The sequence below is a fragment of the Durio zibethinus genome, chromosome 23 (assembly GCF_047325235.1).
Source record: "Durio zibethinus cultivar Kanyao isolate XHJ-2024 chromosome 23, ASM4732523v1, whole genome shotgun sequence".
Lineage (NCBI taxonomy): Eukaryota > Viridiplantae > Streptophyta > Magnoliopsida > Malvales > Malvaceae > Durio > Durio zibethinus.
The window spans coordinates 6771523-6787651 of NC_143184.1; the positions used below are offsets into that span (position 1 = coordinate 6771523).

A 16129-nucleotide genomic window follows, 5' to 3' on the forward strand; every position below is an offset into this window, starting at 1 on the left:
TACGTTCATGGGTATTGCATATATTTAAGTATAGTAGTTGAATACTTGAACACTTGTGGAATCTAAGATTCTCCTATACTTATTTATGTATTTATGTATGTATGTATGTATAAGTGAAACTCTTTATTTTAACATCCATGCGTACGCAAAAACAGATGATTGTTCAATTCAGTTAAACAGGGAAACCTGATTAGATAAATTTGCAAGGGCCAAGCAAAAGAACAAACGAGAATGAGATGCAATACAGTTTCTGGAGTGCCCAAAACGATTGGCTTGTTCCGAGATTGAAATTTGAAACAAATCAAATCAAAGATTATCGTAAGATCCAGAGTGCATTTCAGATCTCACCAAAATTTTGGGTGTTAAACCTTCAGAACAGGTAGGACCAACTTTTTACCTACAACTACAATACTTCATGCAAGAAACACAGGCTTGTGATTTGATCAGTATTTAGTACACCTGGAATGAAAAATGGAAATGGAAATGGAAAGGGAAAGGGAAACGGATCAGCGATTAACGGGTTGTTGAATTTGGGTGCCCATGGCAGTGGGAGAAGCTGATCATTCTAAGACCACTGACCAGTGTGTACACCAGAAACCTTATATTCACAAAATTTCCTAAGGCTTTTGCCCATAAAAATGATTGCTACCCACTTAATCTGAAAGGTTAATAATACATTGCACTAATCTATTGGGGCAAAAAGAAATAGGGTCCCTCTGCACATGAGCAGGGAGACCATGGAAAAGGAGGGGAAGAAAGTACAGGAAAAAGATGTGACCTATGTACAAATGCCTCTATATCTGCCTCCATCTTCTCAATACTCTACAGCAGTGGTAATATACATAATCCCCCAAAATCCAAAAAGAAAGTAGAAAAAAAAAGCCCAACATTTTTTCTATGAATTTTCTAACCTGCAAATAGCAACCACCTCTTTCCACATTGCAATGTCCTAAAGGAATAACTAGCTTCATCTGCATAAAACCCACAACTCGATTAGTGTCCACTCTCCATCCAAGTTAAAGAAAATTAGATACCAAAGAAATAAACAAAAAGAAAAAGAGACAGGTTTACACAATCCAAATAGTTAGACAGCCAAGCACCCACAAACAGCTCACTGTAAAATTTAGCCATCCATACAAAATTTGAGATTTGGGCCTTCAATTATGAGAGGGTGAATTGGGAGGGAGATAGAGAAAAGCTTCAACAAATCAATTAAGCAACAATGCGTGTAAGAAAGAGAATTACTTGTCATCATTATAATATTACGTGATAATTCTACATGTTTTAATTTTGCCTAGTATGCCAACCAAAAATATATTAACACTATATCACAACTGCCCAAATCTGTAAATTGTTATTACCTGTACACTGCTGTTACAAGGGCATGCAAACCCAACCCTAGCAGGAACTATCGCTGTTGGAACTGCTGCATCCACTAGATTGCTTCATTCCAGCTTAGAATTAGAAGGCCTGTGATACAAGCTGCCCTGTACTGCTTGTAGATGCAGAGTTTGCTGTTGTGACTGCTGCTGCAATGGGAGCTGCTGTGGGGGTGAATTATGCTGATCTTGTTGTAAATGCTCTTGTGGTTGGTAGTGTTGTTGAGATGGTGGCAGCGTGGGAGATGGTTGTATCTGTGGCTGTTGGGGCCACTGTGCCCCAGTGTTATTCCCATGAGGGGGTAAGCCACCTGATAATTGTCTCTGTCCTAACCCTTGACTGACAGAAGGTATTGGATCGCTACCAGCTGACTTTTTAAGAGGGCTCCCTATGGATCCCACTTGAGCAGCCACATTTGACATACCAGGATTATACACTGGTTCTGATGATTTCCGCTGAGAACCAACAGGAGCAACAATCGGTACTGTGTCGTTAACTGAATCAATACCAGCCTGAGGCATTGCCATGGTTGTGGTTGTACCCATCTGTGAAGCATTGTTCATGGGCTGTCGGTCACCTTGAGCTGGCTCAGCTTGAGATTTGCTGGGAGGATCAGAATTCACTTGTTGATTCTGCTGAAGCATCCTTTGAACGGTAGGTTGGTTTTGATTAACCTGCTTTTGGTGTGGTTGTGATTGTAGCTGCAAATGCTGGTGGTTTGAACAAATAGCTGCTGGCAGCACGGTTTGATGCACAGTTGACAGTGTATGACCGGAAGGCACTGTGGAAACCTGACCTTGAGAACTATTATCAGAATGGGAAGCCATCTGCTGCAGTTGCTTTGAAGAATGCGATGCTGTCCCAGAAAATAGCTTTTGCTGAGGCTGGGAATGATTCGAAGATTGAGAAGAAATTAGAGGTTTAGATGGTTGGACAGGGCTCATACCAGACCCAGAATACAACCCCTGACCTTGTATCAAGTGCACCATCTGCTCTCCTTTCTCATCAGCTTGGTTGCCAGGGGCCATGCTAAGGCCATTCAGATGAGCAAGTTCAACAGAAAGGTTCTGATGCACCGGCATGTTCCCTCTTCCCACTCCCTTCAAAAGTTTAGCTTGTTGTTGAGACTGTGTTTGTTGCCGATTGTGAGGGTGGTGCCTGCCAGACTGTTGAAACTGCTGCTGCTGCTGCGGGGGCTGGGGCTGCCGCTGCCGTTGCTTGCCTATCTGATTGTTCAACCCACTAGCACCAGGTTGGGGGTTCCTACCAAGCCCGTGAGGGGCCAAGTGATGTTTCTGTTGGTGCTGCAATGACATAGGAGTCATCGGTGAAGACGGTGTCAGAGGGGGAAGTGATACTGGCTGAGGTGAAGCTTGAGATTGAATCTGAGAACTATTCTGAAGAGAAGAAGAGATGGGAAGTTGAGTCTGAGGTTGGATGTGTGGCATCAAAGTGCTAGATGTAGCAAACTGTTGCTTTTGCTTTGGCTGCTGTTGTTGCTGATGCATAAGAAGTTGATGCTGCTGCATTTGCCTTTCTTTAGTGACACGCATGGCATATGCTTGCTGTTGTGACCCAGTACTATGATTGGAACCTTGTAGATGAGCATGATGAGAGTTGCTTAATGCATGGGACTGCTGCTGCTGCTGCTGGGGATGGCCTGGATACAACTGAACAGGTGGTGCAGTTGATTGATTAGGATAAGCAGAACTCAACCCATTGAAAGCAGGAATTCCCTGGCTATTCCCTTGAGCCTGCATTTGGAGCTCAGGTACCATTAATTGCCTTTGATGCACTAGATATTGGGCAGGCTATAAAAAATAAAAAATAAAGAAAGAAATCTTAGTTTAAAAGTCATTGTACATCACCATAATGTACAAGAATTATACAGTTCCAATGTCCTTAATTATTTAGAAGTTCAATGTAACTTCAAATAAACAAAGTAAATAAATGCCAAATCATTGCATTTCTATAGCCAGAAGAATTCTTTAAAGCTTAAGAGATGAGAATAACAGTTAATCAAAATCATACTAAAGAAAGGTTTACTCATATCAACAATTGATTGCAGAATGGATATTGCTTATCAATCAGCCAGAATACCATCCAACTTGAAGGCGTTGAGGTATACAAAGTCCCTATTGTCCAGCCTATATTAAATTCCTAAATTTCAACAAGTTGACATTCAACTTGAAGGCATTTAAGTATACAAACCCCTATTATCCAGACTGTATTAAATTCCAGAATTTCAGCAAGTTGTTACATCTAAAGAGAGTATTGTTTAGATACCCACAGTTCATTCTCTTTCTGATTGTTAGCCAGAGAACTATGGTAAAGGAAAATTTTAGGTTTTCAGTCATCAAAGAAATTTACTTTGATGGGATTTTTTGCAGCAAGCAACCCTCAGTCATTAAAAGTTCCAGTTACTTTAAAAGGTTAATAGACTATCAAAAAGCATTTTACGAACACCTTATTATTTTACAATTCCAATAGAATTCTCCATAATTAACAATGAAAAATCATATAATTAAAACATGTAGGATTGAAGTCCCTGCATTCTGGAACTGGCATCAATGATAATATACACTAATTATGTGCGGAAATACTGATGCTGATTATTGGTATATAACAATTAACCATTTATATGGAATAAAAGAAGCCCAAGCCGCAATAGTATGATGAAGCATAGACTTGATCATACTGCTCTTTGAAAAGTAAATAACTTACTCGCATCATGTGCATGGCATCATGAGGTCTCAACATCGAGTTTCCTTGACCAGAACCTGGCCCAGAGTGCATATTTACAGGGCTTGGGATTCCCACCATATTGGAGGAGAGCACGCTGCCAGAATTCAGCATTGCTGATGATGCCATTCCTTGGAAGCCTGGTCCTGACATTGGCATGCTTCTATTTATCCCACACATCATGCCCATACCATTTGCACCAGGTAGCATAGGAACCCCACGATCTGATCCAGAAACAGCCCCAGGGAGAGACAAGTTGGACTGCTGAATATTCCTGCCAGATAGCATTTGATTATATTGTGGGGTCCTATGCTGCTCATCAGCTGGCAAAGATGTTATTGGAACACCATATCTACCATCCCTGAGAGCAAATATGACCCAAAATTCATGCCATTAGTAAGTGAAACGCACAGAGAATGCAAGCTACACATAAGCTTTATACCTCACAGATGTATTGAGAGGGGCAGACGGGGATGATAAATTACTGCCAAGCACCATGCCAGAAGATCCCAGCAGTGAGGAATTTCCTCCAGAGGCAGGAAGCATTGATCCCACAGCTCCTTGATTCGATATTGCTAAACCACCAGCATGAGAAGCCTGATATCCAAGGGGTAGAACATCTTGGCTTGATGCAGTGGCATCACAAAGATCGAGAGGCCTTTGTCCAGACAATGAAAAATAAAAATGATATTGCAGCACATTGCAATAAAAATAAAAACAAGAACAACAAAAAACTAACAACTTAAAACATTAATAAAACCAGGACAGCGAAGCTTACGTTAGAACCCCTTCATTTAGGTTATTCGGGCAGACTTGTGAAAGTGCAATAACATGAGAATTGTGGACTGGCACTATCTGCTTCGGATCCTGGTTATCATGCTTTACAATACACAAGAAGATTGAAAGGCCAGGTCAGGAAAGTTTGGAAGAATCAAGGTGAAGTAAACAAAGAGAATTTAGGATGCTTTCAAGTATTAAGACTGTAGGTTTTGTTCAACTCCAGACTTTTTACCACACCAATGAATGCTATCACAATTGTGAACAAAAGGTGAAAATTCTCTGACAGTGGAAAAATTTAGGTTGAAATTTAAATTTCAAAATTCTTTAAAAGCACAATCTTATCTTAAACAAAGGGCATCATACAGTGGGCCACAACATCTCAAGTTCAAAGACAGGTAATTCAATGTTTTCAAAGTAAATCTAAAATTACAATATCTCCTTTAATTGCACCAACTGGTAGATCTCTTTTTAAAGTTCTATACTACTACTGAAGTGCTAGATGAATTGCTCACACAAAGTATAGCAAAAATGCAAAGAATACTATTTCAACAAAAAAAGAATACAAAGGATACCATGGATTCAGAACAAGCCTCTATTCTATGACTGGGAGCACAGAGAAGGTCATCTTCAACCAACAGAACACTTCCTTTATTGCTCTTCCTACTTATCGAAGAAGCGTTAATGGAAACTGTTTTAAGAAGTTGCAGCTAGAGGACAATGGGACTACCGGTCTGCTGTTTTGATTTACCATTTATTTTCATAATTTTCGGAAAGTTTGAAAGTTCCGTATTTTAATTTCAGTCTCAGAGCACCAACAACCACAATTACAAGATGTGAAACATCATCCATATTTTTCTTTATTTGAAAGGAAAAAGGACAGCACACTGGTGTTGATCATGTGGCATCTGTGCATAACAAATAGAATCCTAAATAGTGCAGCCAGTCTGCCTATTTCCTTGAAGCATAGATCCAAATGTTTCAAAATACGGGAATACAGCAAATCTAGTATATTTTAAATCAACAAGTTCATGCATCTTCAGAAATTAAATAAACAATGCATAAAAGTCTTCTTAAAATGCCAATAGTCAGATATTGCATCAAACTGATATAAAAAACTGCAAAATGAAATTACTGAAGATACCAAAAAGACTACCTTCAACTAGACTGATTTGTTCTTAAAGCTACCAACTCATTAGGATCTCTGGAGATAAAATAAATGTCTGTTTGCGTATTTCCTTGAAGCATAGATCCAAATGGTTCAAAATGACAGAAGTACGGCAAATCTAGTATATTTTAAATCAACAAGCCCCATGCACCTTCAGAAATTAAATTAACATTGCACAAATGTCTTCTTAAAATGCCCATAGTCAGAATTTGCATCAAACTGATAAAAAACTGCAAAATTGAAATTACTGAAAATACCAAAAGACTACCTTCAACTAGTTGATTAAATCAGACTGATTTTTTCTTAAAACTACCAACATGCCAGGATCTGTACAAATAAAATAAATGTACTCTAAAATTCATGTATGTACCTGACTCCACCGGTGGTGCTGTTTCTTGCCAATAAGTATAATTTTCTCAAAATGAGACTTAAGGGTATCCTCTTCCATCGGCCCTTGCAAACGTTGAAACAACTGTCTGGCACTTCCCTGCATGAAATACAGCAGAAGAGAATCATATAAGATAAAATTAGCTTCATGGAATATGTCCTTCATCAATACATTAACAAATATATGAATCTACTAGCTTCTGGGGAGAGAAAGGACCTTCGGAATGCCAGGCAATGTCGATGGATATGACTGGGAAGACCCTGAATCATCAGCACTGTCAGCTCCATCCCCACTCCTATCCATTAAGCTCTTGTGGCGTTCCTTACATTCTTTAGGCTTGTGGAATATGCACTGGGCGAATTGAGATGTCCATGAGATTATTGCCCAATGGAGAAAGGTGAAAAGTGGAAGGGAGGAGCGAGGTGAGGGTGAAAAGACAAAAATAAAACTAGTAAAGCTGTTGTAGATATAGAAAGAAATTATAGACAAATGAAAGAACAAGTAACACTTTTAGAGAAATAGACATATCATTGGCGGCAATTTAGAATTATTTCAGACACATTAGAAGGAAGCCCTAGATAAAAGAATATGTTTGTAAAAACATTTTGCTCAAGTACTAACCTTAAATTGAAGTGTACTATTGATGGCATCACTTACAAGCTCCCAATTTGGACCCAAGTCATGCACAAGGACAACAAGTGCCTGAACATAAATCCAGTAACATCTCAGGGGCCTGGTTGTGATGCTACCAGAAATTGAAGAACAATTTCAAGAAAAGATAACAAAAGTTAACCTGATCTTCAAATAGTGACCATGGACTACCAGAACCGGGCTGAGCAGCAGACATCTGGAAGAAGTTTAATTGGTTTTAATAATTACATCAGAGCTAAGACAACTAAGAAGCACTTGATCAACCAGACCATCAACAAATGGGTAAAGGAAAAAAAATACCTTAGGTGTTTTGGCTTTTCTACCCCTCTCACGACCATGAAATAATCTAATGATTTTGCTGGGGTAGGACATATTACTCATTTGGGACCCTACTGGTGAAGGGATGGATCCACTTGGAGTGCTGTCAAAAGCGTTATCTGGCTGTTGCTTCATTATTTTCAGCTTCTTAGCATTATGTTGCCCATATAAACCTAAGAAAAAGACAGTTGAAAATGTGAAGGGTGAAACAGATAGATATATCGAACCAAGTAACCAACCATTAAATCAAATATGAGAAAAAAGTGCTTTACCATTGGTTCCATTAGAATCAAAATGATGACTCTCTGGTCTCTTTTTGGAATAATCCATCTGCAAAAGAAACAGCACTATCAAACATGAGATTATCAATCAGAAAAGAGCATATAGTACAAAAAATTTGGCAAACACAAGGTAAGAACACAAGAACATGCTGATAAAGTTCAATGCTGCATAAAAAGAATTATGAGTTATGACACCCTCATATCTATCATGGAAAGCAGGATGCCAACTTGGTCTGATGTAAAATTGAAAATACTGAAATGACATTAAAGCTTTGAAAACGGAATGTTTCCTTAATCAAGAAAATGGAACAAATCCAACTTAATATATTTGGCAATCAACTTAAAAACCGATAATACCTTTGAAAAATGAATCTCATGCTTCGTAAAATTACACTTTTAAAGTAACATACACAATAACCTAAAAATGGTAATTACTTATCCGGGCAGAAAAACATTTTAATTCTTAATAATAAAATAAATATACTAATTTCTTAAAATAGAAAAAAAAATGATTAAGCAAAAGAAAAGAAAAATATATATTTATATCAAGGTAAGCAACTTGGCATGGCAAGGATAACAAAATTCACCTGTACATTGTGAACAGTAGATTCCAGCTGCCAACCCTGATCATATGCAGAAACCTACCAGAAACACAATTTAGGCACCTTTAGAAACTATTAAGGCAATTGAGGAAACTAGCCATACCATTCCAGGGATGAACAAACCCGGAGTCAGTTAAAACAGAAGAATTCCTACATACAAGATTCTTGACCTTTTGCTTTTTTTTAGGTTTTGTTGGTGTTTCTGCACAATCATACAGAAGCTGCCTTTCAAAGTCCCCAATTGATTCAACCTCCATACTTTTCTGGGTCTGGAATCCTCCATGCAAAGTACTCTGATCATCCTGAAAAGAATTAGTATCACCACTAGAAGCATCTGTTTTTGTCGGAGCCTGTAAACCCCCAGCAGCAGCTGCACTACTAAAAGGACTTAAAACCCTCTGCCTGGAACCAGTACGCACACGTTTCGTTGGAATTGGACCACCATTTAGACTATTGACAGGCCTTTTTCCTATCAACATGGCCTGTTGAGCACAGTTTCCATATGGCAAATCAACACCCATTTCATATGGTCTTGCAGGATGGGCTCTCATTGAGATCTTTCGCTTCTTCTGGTTTAATTTTGATAATTTGCTACCTTCAAAGGCTCCAGGCAAATAATATGTACTTGTTTCTCCTTCATCCTCATCATTCACAAAGTCCTCATATCCAAACTCTGAATTTGAAGTTGTAAGGAACTTAAGACTATTCAATGACTAAGAAACTCAAAACAAAAAAAGTCACGGTTACCTGCTCCAGCATCATAAGCAGATGTTTCAACCTCCTCTTGCACACTACTCCCAGTTTTCTGAAAAAAAAAAAAATCAATAATAAGCAAGATTAAGCACAATAGTTCCAACAGCAACACTCGGCAAATTGGGCATAGAAATGGAAATGTATACATTTCTCCATGATAACTTCGACTTATGTATTTTCAGATGAATTATATCAGTCCAGTACGCCGTTCTACAGATTTTATAAAATACTCCCCCTTATCAAATATAGGGGAAGCAAAAGAAAAAAGACATGTATAAACTCATTAAAGGAATTCTTTTTACCTCAGTCTGTATCAAATATGATTCAATAGATCTTCGGTAGGTTTCCATAGCACCTGAAGGAACTGCGTAGAACAGGCTTTCCTGAAAATAAGGTAAATAAAAAGTTTGAGCAAAGAATGTAAAAATAAAGAAAATATTTCCACAAGATAAGAACTCCAGAACCGAGCATACAGACTAAAACAGATACAACCTATTAAAAGAGATAGATCAAAAAGCTATATTCAAAAGCCAACAATAATGTGTAAATAAACTTGAAAAGCCAAGAAAAATTTAGGCCATACTTCTGTTAGGTATTCATCCCAAGAAATGTCCATAATGCCTAAGTCAGATATCCTGTCAGGAGTTGCTGGTGCTTCAGCTAGAAGTGATGGAACAGGGGAGCTGTTATATTTCAAATATCTAAGAGCATATGCCCAAATAGCAAGTTCATTGTTCTTTCCAGTGTGCTGCTTCTCCTCCTTGTTTGCATCCTGCTCCATAACATGTTGCACAAAAAGATAAGACAGAAAATACAATATTTCAAGGTGTGATACAATCTAGAACATGAATATAAGGGAAGTATTTGGCAGTTTTGCAAGAGAAAGGAACTGAAGGCAAGGAGAAAGATCCCAAACAGCTCTAGAGCTATAACTCAATTCCAAATATTTAAGTGGTTATTCTGAATTCTAGTCCTGAAATTCAAAGGCCTTTATGCATTGTCAATTGAATGTTAACTTGTCATCCAGAGCTTACAGACTCAAGCATCAAATAATCCAACCAACCCCAGCAAGACAACAAAATAACAAAACATGGAGACCATATTTACTAGAAATTACAATTAAGATCCCAAAAGGTTACAATTAAAACAAGATTACAATCCATATAACTACCCAAGTTCTCAGTAGCCTCCTCTCTACATTTCTAAAATAAGTCACTTCCTCCCGAGATCAAGTAAAATTAACTTCATAGCAAGAAAAAGATACCATGTATTGAAGAACAGAACTTATAAGCAGATAACAAACATAAATAACCATAAAAACCAGTTACTGAATTTGTTGAATATAGAATAAACTAGCACCGAGCTTAAAGAAGAAAATTAATCATAAAATATTATAATCATCACTATCATCACATAGAAAGACATGCATTAATTGATTAAAAGTAAAGACCAATAAAAGTCCAACAATATGACCAGCACCATATCAAGTTCTGCGGTCTTGTTCTCAGAAACTTCATTGGCCCTTGACCCCACCAAATCATGGCCACAGTTCTTTGGACCAAGACTTGCATCCTTACTATTTAGAAGCACCTCCGCTGAAAGCCAAAAGTCCATGACAGCATTAGCAAGGGTTAAAGCTACTTTTTTGAGTTTCCAATATTGATTTTGTTCGTCAAATTTCAATCGCGAAGTAAAAGCAACACGTCGACATATTTGAGCGGCAGCAGTCATCTTCCAAAGACGCTCCTATAACATATAAAGAACATAAAAGGGAAGTTTACACGCAAATTTTGTCAATTATGTTCTCTGGTCAACTTTATATACAGGTATACTAATTAAGTAAAGCTAATGAATAAAAAAGCTCTCAATAGGAACAAAGAATGCAGAAGATGAATTTAATTTATATTTTATAATAAAATAATACCTGAGCAAAATCATTTGCCAACCATGCCATTTCCTCAAGGACAAAGTCCCAATGAGATCTTCGGCAATTCTCCAAGGGTAAGGTACCAACAGATAGCTCTGCAATCCTTTTCCGCTTAGCCTGTTTACCATAATGGCCTTTTAAGCTTTTTAAAGAAAAATAAAATACTTACAACTAAATTTAAGAAATCACTGGGCATATATCAATCAAAAAGATAAACAAACCACCTCTATAACCCGTGCCTCTTCCAAAATGGAATCTTCATGTGCCTCATCCACCACTTTCACATGATTATCCATACTAGTTTGAGTATCACCATTTGCAGTTGAGGTTCTTCCTGACAAAATCGTCTCAGGAATCTCACAAATAGTGTTATACATTGTGCCTTGAGGCCTACTAGCAGAAAAGTTTTCCTTGTTGGAGTTAGAATTATCAACCGGAACAGTAATAACTTTCCTATCAGCTTCTGATATAGTATGATTGCTTGGTTGCGCCTCATTATTGGAAGGACAACTCACCTCATTTTGCAATTCAGATCTAATTTCCTCCTCCACTTTGACAGTAGAATCATTAAGAGAGTGATTTTGATTCACAGAAGTGTTAGAATCACGAATGACAGCAGCATTATCAACAGCCTTGATCTCATTCTTTTCTTTTCTCATTTCACCAACAGCTAAGTTTAGTGACTCCTCATTTTCTGATGGCTCTGTCATGGGCTTTCCATTAGAATCAACATTTTTTGGATTAATACACACATCATTATCATTATCATTATTTACATCTAAGCTTAAGCTGTTTTGAGTGCAAGAGGACTCTGAATCCAATCGCTTCGTCCTTGTTGCTGCAGTGCTATTTTGCCCTTCATTTGGTATGCTTTTCCTATCTATTTTGGCATCACCAAACCCATTTAGCTGATTAGAACTAGTTTCATTTTCAGCTTTTGTTGCAGCTGTACCAGGTGGACATTCAAGACCGGTTGAAATTACCTGTTCCTTCCCTCCAACAAGATCAGATTCCTCAGAAGCCAAATTAACAGGAGTTTTATGAGCCTCCACTTGAGCAGGATCATTAGGCAGGTCATCTATAAAGCTTTGTGAAACTGTAACATCAACCTTGCTTTCACATAGATCATCTTTTGACTGGTCAGTCGTTTCTTCCACAGCCTGAACACCATCCAACTCCATATTCAACCGATTATCAGAAGTTATCACCTTTGAAGCCAAATAACCATTTGAAGTTGCAGATTTTGTGGCATTAACAGAGGGCATATTCTTGTCCATTTGGTTATTTGTTTCAGATGTCAAACCCTTCACATCCTTTGATGCTCCACGAGCAGATAAAGATGAGCCATGACCACCTCGACCCTGAACCATATCTGTTGAACTTGATCGAGCTCCATCTCGATTTATTTTGGACCTGTTTCTTCGAGCGTATGGGCGAAAAATAGCAGAATCTTCTGATTCCTTTGCATTTTGAGTCCCATCCATCTGAGAAGATTGCTCTGATGGAACAACATTATTCCTCCTACGAAGATGCATAGACTTCCTTTCACCTTCAGGCAACTCATTTTCACCATCAAAAAGTAAGAGATTATCAGCACTATGGGGTTCACAAACTGCAGGAACCCCTGGTCTACCACTACTCTCTACCGAATCACCATGAGGTGAGGCAGTCAGTGCAAAACTACCTTTCGCCTCACTGTAATAAAAATGGATAGGGGAAGCATCATATAGTTACTCCAATACAATTTAGAACCGTAGTTCTGTAACACACAACAGTAAAAACAATATACCTGGTAACAAAATTTTCAGCTAGCTGATCAGTAAGAGAAGTAGACTGGAAACTAACTGAAGCTGCATTGCCAAATTTGAAATCCAAGGGATTGCCACCCTGACAGAAATGTGTTTTATGGTGAATATTAATCTATAAGAAATCAGAAGTAGCAAGAGAAGACAAAAAAGCATACTTTCTCAAGAAACTCTAGTTCTCTTCTCCTTTCCTGGCGAACATCATACTCCTGCCTGTTATAGACAGGAGTAAAAAATGAAAGAAAATAAGTTGCCTGTACCTAGGGATGTGAACCAAGTGCATTTTTCTGGAAAATTAGAAAGGTATTAGTAAACAAAAGTGGAATGTAAGTATCACCTAAGCTCTGCTTGAGCCTTCTCAATAGCTGCTCTGCGCGGAGAGGTTTTGAAACCAGTTCCAATTCCACCGTCAACAACCCCTCCCATGAAATCAACCTCAGCATTTACTAAGAGAGCAGATCCTGACTTACATCCATGCATCCCTACCAAAATATCTACAGGCTGGCCGCTCCCATCGATGCAAAAGGATGATATTGGTCAATACCTACAAAAGATGTTTGAAAAAAAGGGAAAAGAAAAGATAAGAATAACAACTAAAGTAAATTGAAAGTAAGGCAAATAATGAATCGAAAAGAAACAGCAAACAACAATGAACACATATTTTCCCCTCCAGTAAGTAGCAATGCAGATACCGTAATGACCACAGTAAAGATAATGTTCTTCCTTCAATAAGATTCAAGTTTGTAACAATTCACAAACTGATATCATCAAACTCACTCAAGATAATCAAAATATAGGAAGTTTTCCAGAAGCTCAGGTATAGATAAAACCAAAACCAAAAAACAAGGTAGAAACTCCCAACAAATGGACAAAAATACATAAAAGAGAAGAATTATGCATGCAGTGCATACATTTTTTACCATAAGAAGAATCACTTTAGAAAGATTTTTCCTGGAAAAGAACAAAACGTATGCACAAAATGACTTGAACAAGATTAAGGAATAAGGGGCAAAAATATTGTTCCAAGTGAGTGATTTTCTTGCAAATAAAGGTGCTTCCCACTTTTTTCCATTCTTTTCCACAATGGGTTTCCAGAAGGGAAAAAAGGTGTTAAAAAAATAGATCATCAATAGCACATCAATTGCATTTCTTTCACCTCTTAATTCCCAATCCTGCTCAGCAGCTTCACAAGAACTGAACATAAACAAATTATCTCTAAAAGCAATTAAAGTTCGCTCACCACATTATATATATTCAAAAACACAAAACAAAACAAGACTTGCTTGGGGAGAGGTTGCCACTAAGTTCTGGACGGTTAAAAAGCTTGATGAAGGAAATGCATAGTCTGTCATTAATCCGAACACAAAAAGCAATGCCGAATTATAGTAATTAAAAATTCTATCATTGCCAACTGATAAGCTTACTTCATATTATTACATGCATACACATAGAAGTAAATAATAGCATGTAAAGAGCTTGACACCAGCAATTCTCTCCAAATTCCAGGAAAATAACCATTAGGAGTCCAAAATCAGTAGCTAAAGAACGGAACGTAGAGCCTAATGCGCATCACCAGCACTCAACTTCTAATTAATGTAAATAAACACATAAGAAGACCACTTACCACGTAAATCCACAAGCATTGAATCGAAAAGCGTATAGAAAACTATAAGAGAAATAAATGGAAAACCTAAACGCATTGAATCACGGAAATTGTGCCCTAATGTGAAACACTACTCAAATTCTAGGGTTTCCAAAGCAAAAATTAAGCGCGAAAATAACCTGAATTGGGATACAGAGTCGAACAATTGGGAGCTAGGGCAAAGCACGTTGGAGCATGTAAACGTTCCCGCTCTTTTCAACACTCTCGCTACCTCTCTAACTCTCTCCTAGGGTTTTGAAGCTTCGAACCCTTTCCCAACGTCGTGACCTCAATCAAAACGACATGAATTAACCCTAAAATACTACACCTCCAGGTAAATGCAAGCCATGAGCGCGTTGTCGAGTCCCTCTCTATTAAGAGTCCTTTGCGTAATTTTTTTCGCTTTCGCTCTCTAAAAAAATTTTTGTGGGAGATTTTTTTTTAGTTTTAATTTTACTTTTTTTAGTTAGTTTTTTTTTTTTTTTTTTTTTTTTTTTTTTTTTTTCTGAGTGTAGGTTTTGTTTGGCTTGGCCGCCTTTCGGGGTTACCATGTGACTCCGCTCAGTGAGTAGTGGGCTTGGTTTTTGCCTGAGGAGAGGAAGACGACGAGGCTAAACAGGCTTTGGGCTTTTTAGTTTAGTCTATTAATCGCTCGCCCAAAAGAAAAAGTTTTGCCTTGTAATTTGCTATATTTAGTTTAAATAATTATTTTCTACCCAAATTTTTAATATGATATCAATGTGTCTACATTAAAATTTTATCATCCAAAAAAATAAAAGAATATACTAAAATCTTCAAATTATATTTAAATTTTATTTTAATGTATTGCAGTAAAATTTTAAATTTCTTTATAAATTTATGTTTTCTATTTTATATTTCTTCAAGTTTATTTTTTTAAAATAATTTTAAAAACATATATTTTTACATTGATATAATATTTAAAATTGTAATTTTAAAGTCCTCTTCATAAAAATCAAATTTCATTGGAAAAAAAAAAAAAAACTCATCTCCTCACCAACTAACCCTTGTGTTTACAAAAAGTAAACTTAATTTGCCCTTTTCAAGTTTATCTAAATCTTATATATATATATATATATATATATATGTATATATATATATTTTTTTTATTTTTTATTTTTTATTTTTTTTCAAAAGCCCACTATGACAAACCCAAAAAATAACAGCCCCTTTTTTTTTTTTCTTTTCATAGATACAACCTTTCTTTCTTTGACTCGGTGCCATTCCATGATAAACACACAAATATTTTGTAATGCATTGGAATAGAGCAAGTAAGCATAATATGATCCCAATGCTTATTTTAATGTTCAACCAATATAAGAGTCAGCGTCTAATTTCAATTAATCAAGTATTTTATTTTATCAATTTCATTTATTTTATAAAAAATTTACAATATTATGCGCCATCATTTCATCAACAGCAATGCGCATGTGATTCTGATTTGTACATTTAACATTATCTTCTTCAATTTTCTTTTACTATTTTTTCTTTTGTATTTAGAAGTAAATTTGTCCATAAATAGTCAAGAATTCAAATGCAAGGTGCAACTCCTTTCTATATTCTATTGTCTCTTCTTCGTGCATTTTACAATTTACGTACAGATAAGTTGAAAGAAGGATTTTTAGTTAATCTTCTTCATTTGTTTTATGATTCTTTTCTGCTTTAAAATGCCAGAAA

The 16129-nt window shown here is 36.9% G+C and overlaps 1 protein-coding gene across 10 annotated transcripts; it reads right to left on the reverse strand.

Moving 5' to 3' along the window:
• Positions 1–497: 497 nt before the first annotated feature.
• On the reverse strand, positions 498–14848 carry LOC111314400 (chromatin modification-related protein EAF1 B-like). Of its 10 annotated transcripts, none has more exons than XM_089752440.1 (23): positions 14575–14848; positions 13130–13336; positions 12951–13005; positions 12777–12874; positions 11212–12682; positions 10985–11104; positions 10540–10806; positions 9644–9832; positions 9363–9443; positions 9055–9112; positions 8478–8980; positions 8293–8346; positions 7697–7754; positions 7407–7597; positions 7249–7302; positions 7077–7157; positions 6672–6806; positions 6438–6554; positions 4901–5001; positions 4565–4780; positions 4105–4483; positions 1362–3134; positions 498–971 (listed from the first exon to the last, which is right to left on the reverse strand). In XM_089752440.1, the coding sequence occupies exons 2-22, from the start codon at positions 13270–13272 to the stop codon at positions 1446–1448; spliced, it is 6060 nt and encodes a 2019-aa protein (XP_089608566.1). In that variant the 5' UTR covers positions 13273–13336; positions 14575–14848; the 3' UTR covers positions 498–971; positions 1362–1445. The 10 variants fall into 10 exon arrangements, with proteins under 10 accessions (XP_089608566.1, XP_022771460.2, XP_022771461.2 ...); XM_022915725.2 differs by having other exon boundaries at positions 1362–3191; XM_022915726.2 differs by having other exon boundaries at positions 8466–8980.
• Positions 14849–16129: the final 1281 nt, after the last annotated feature.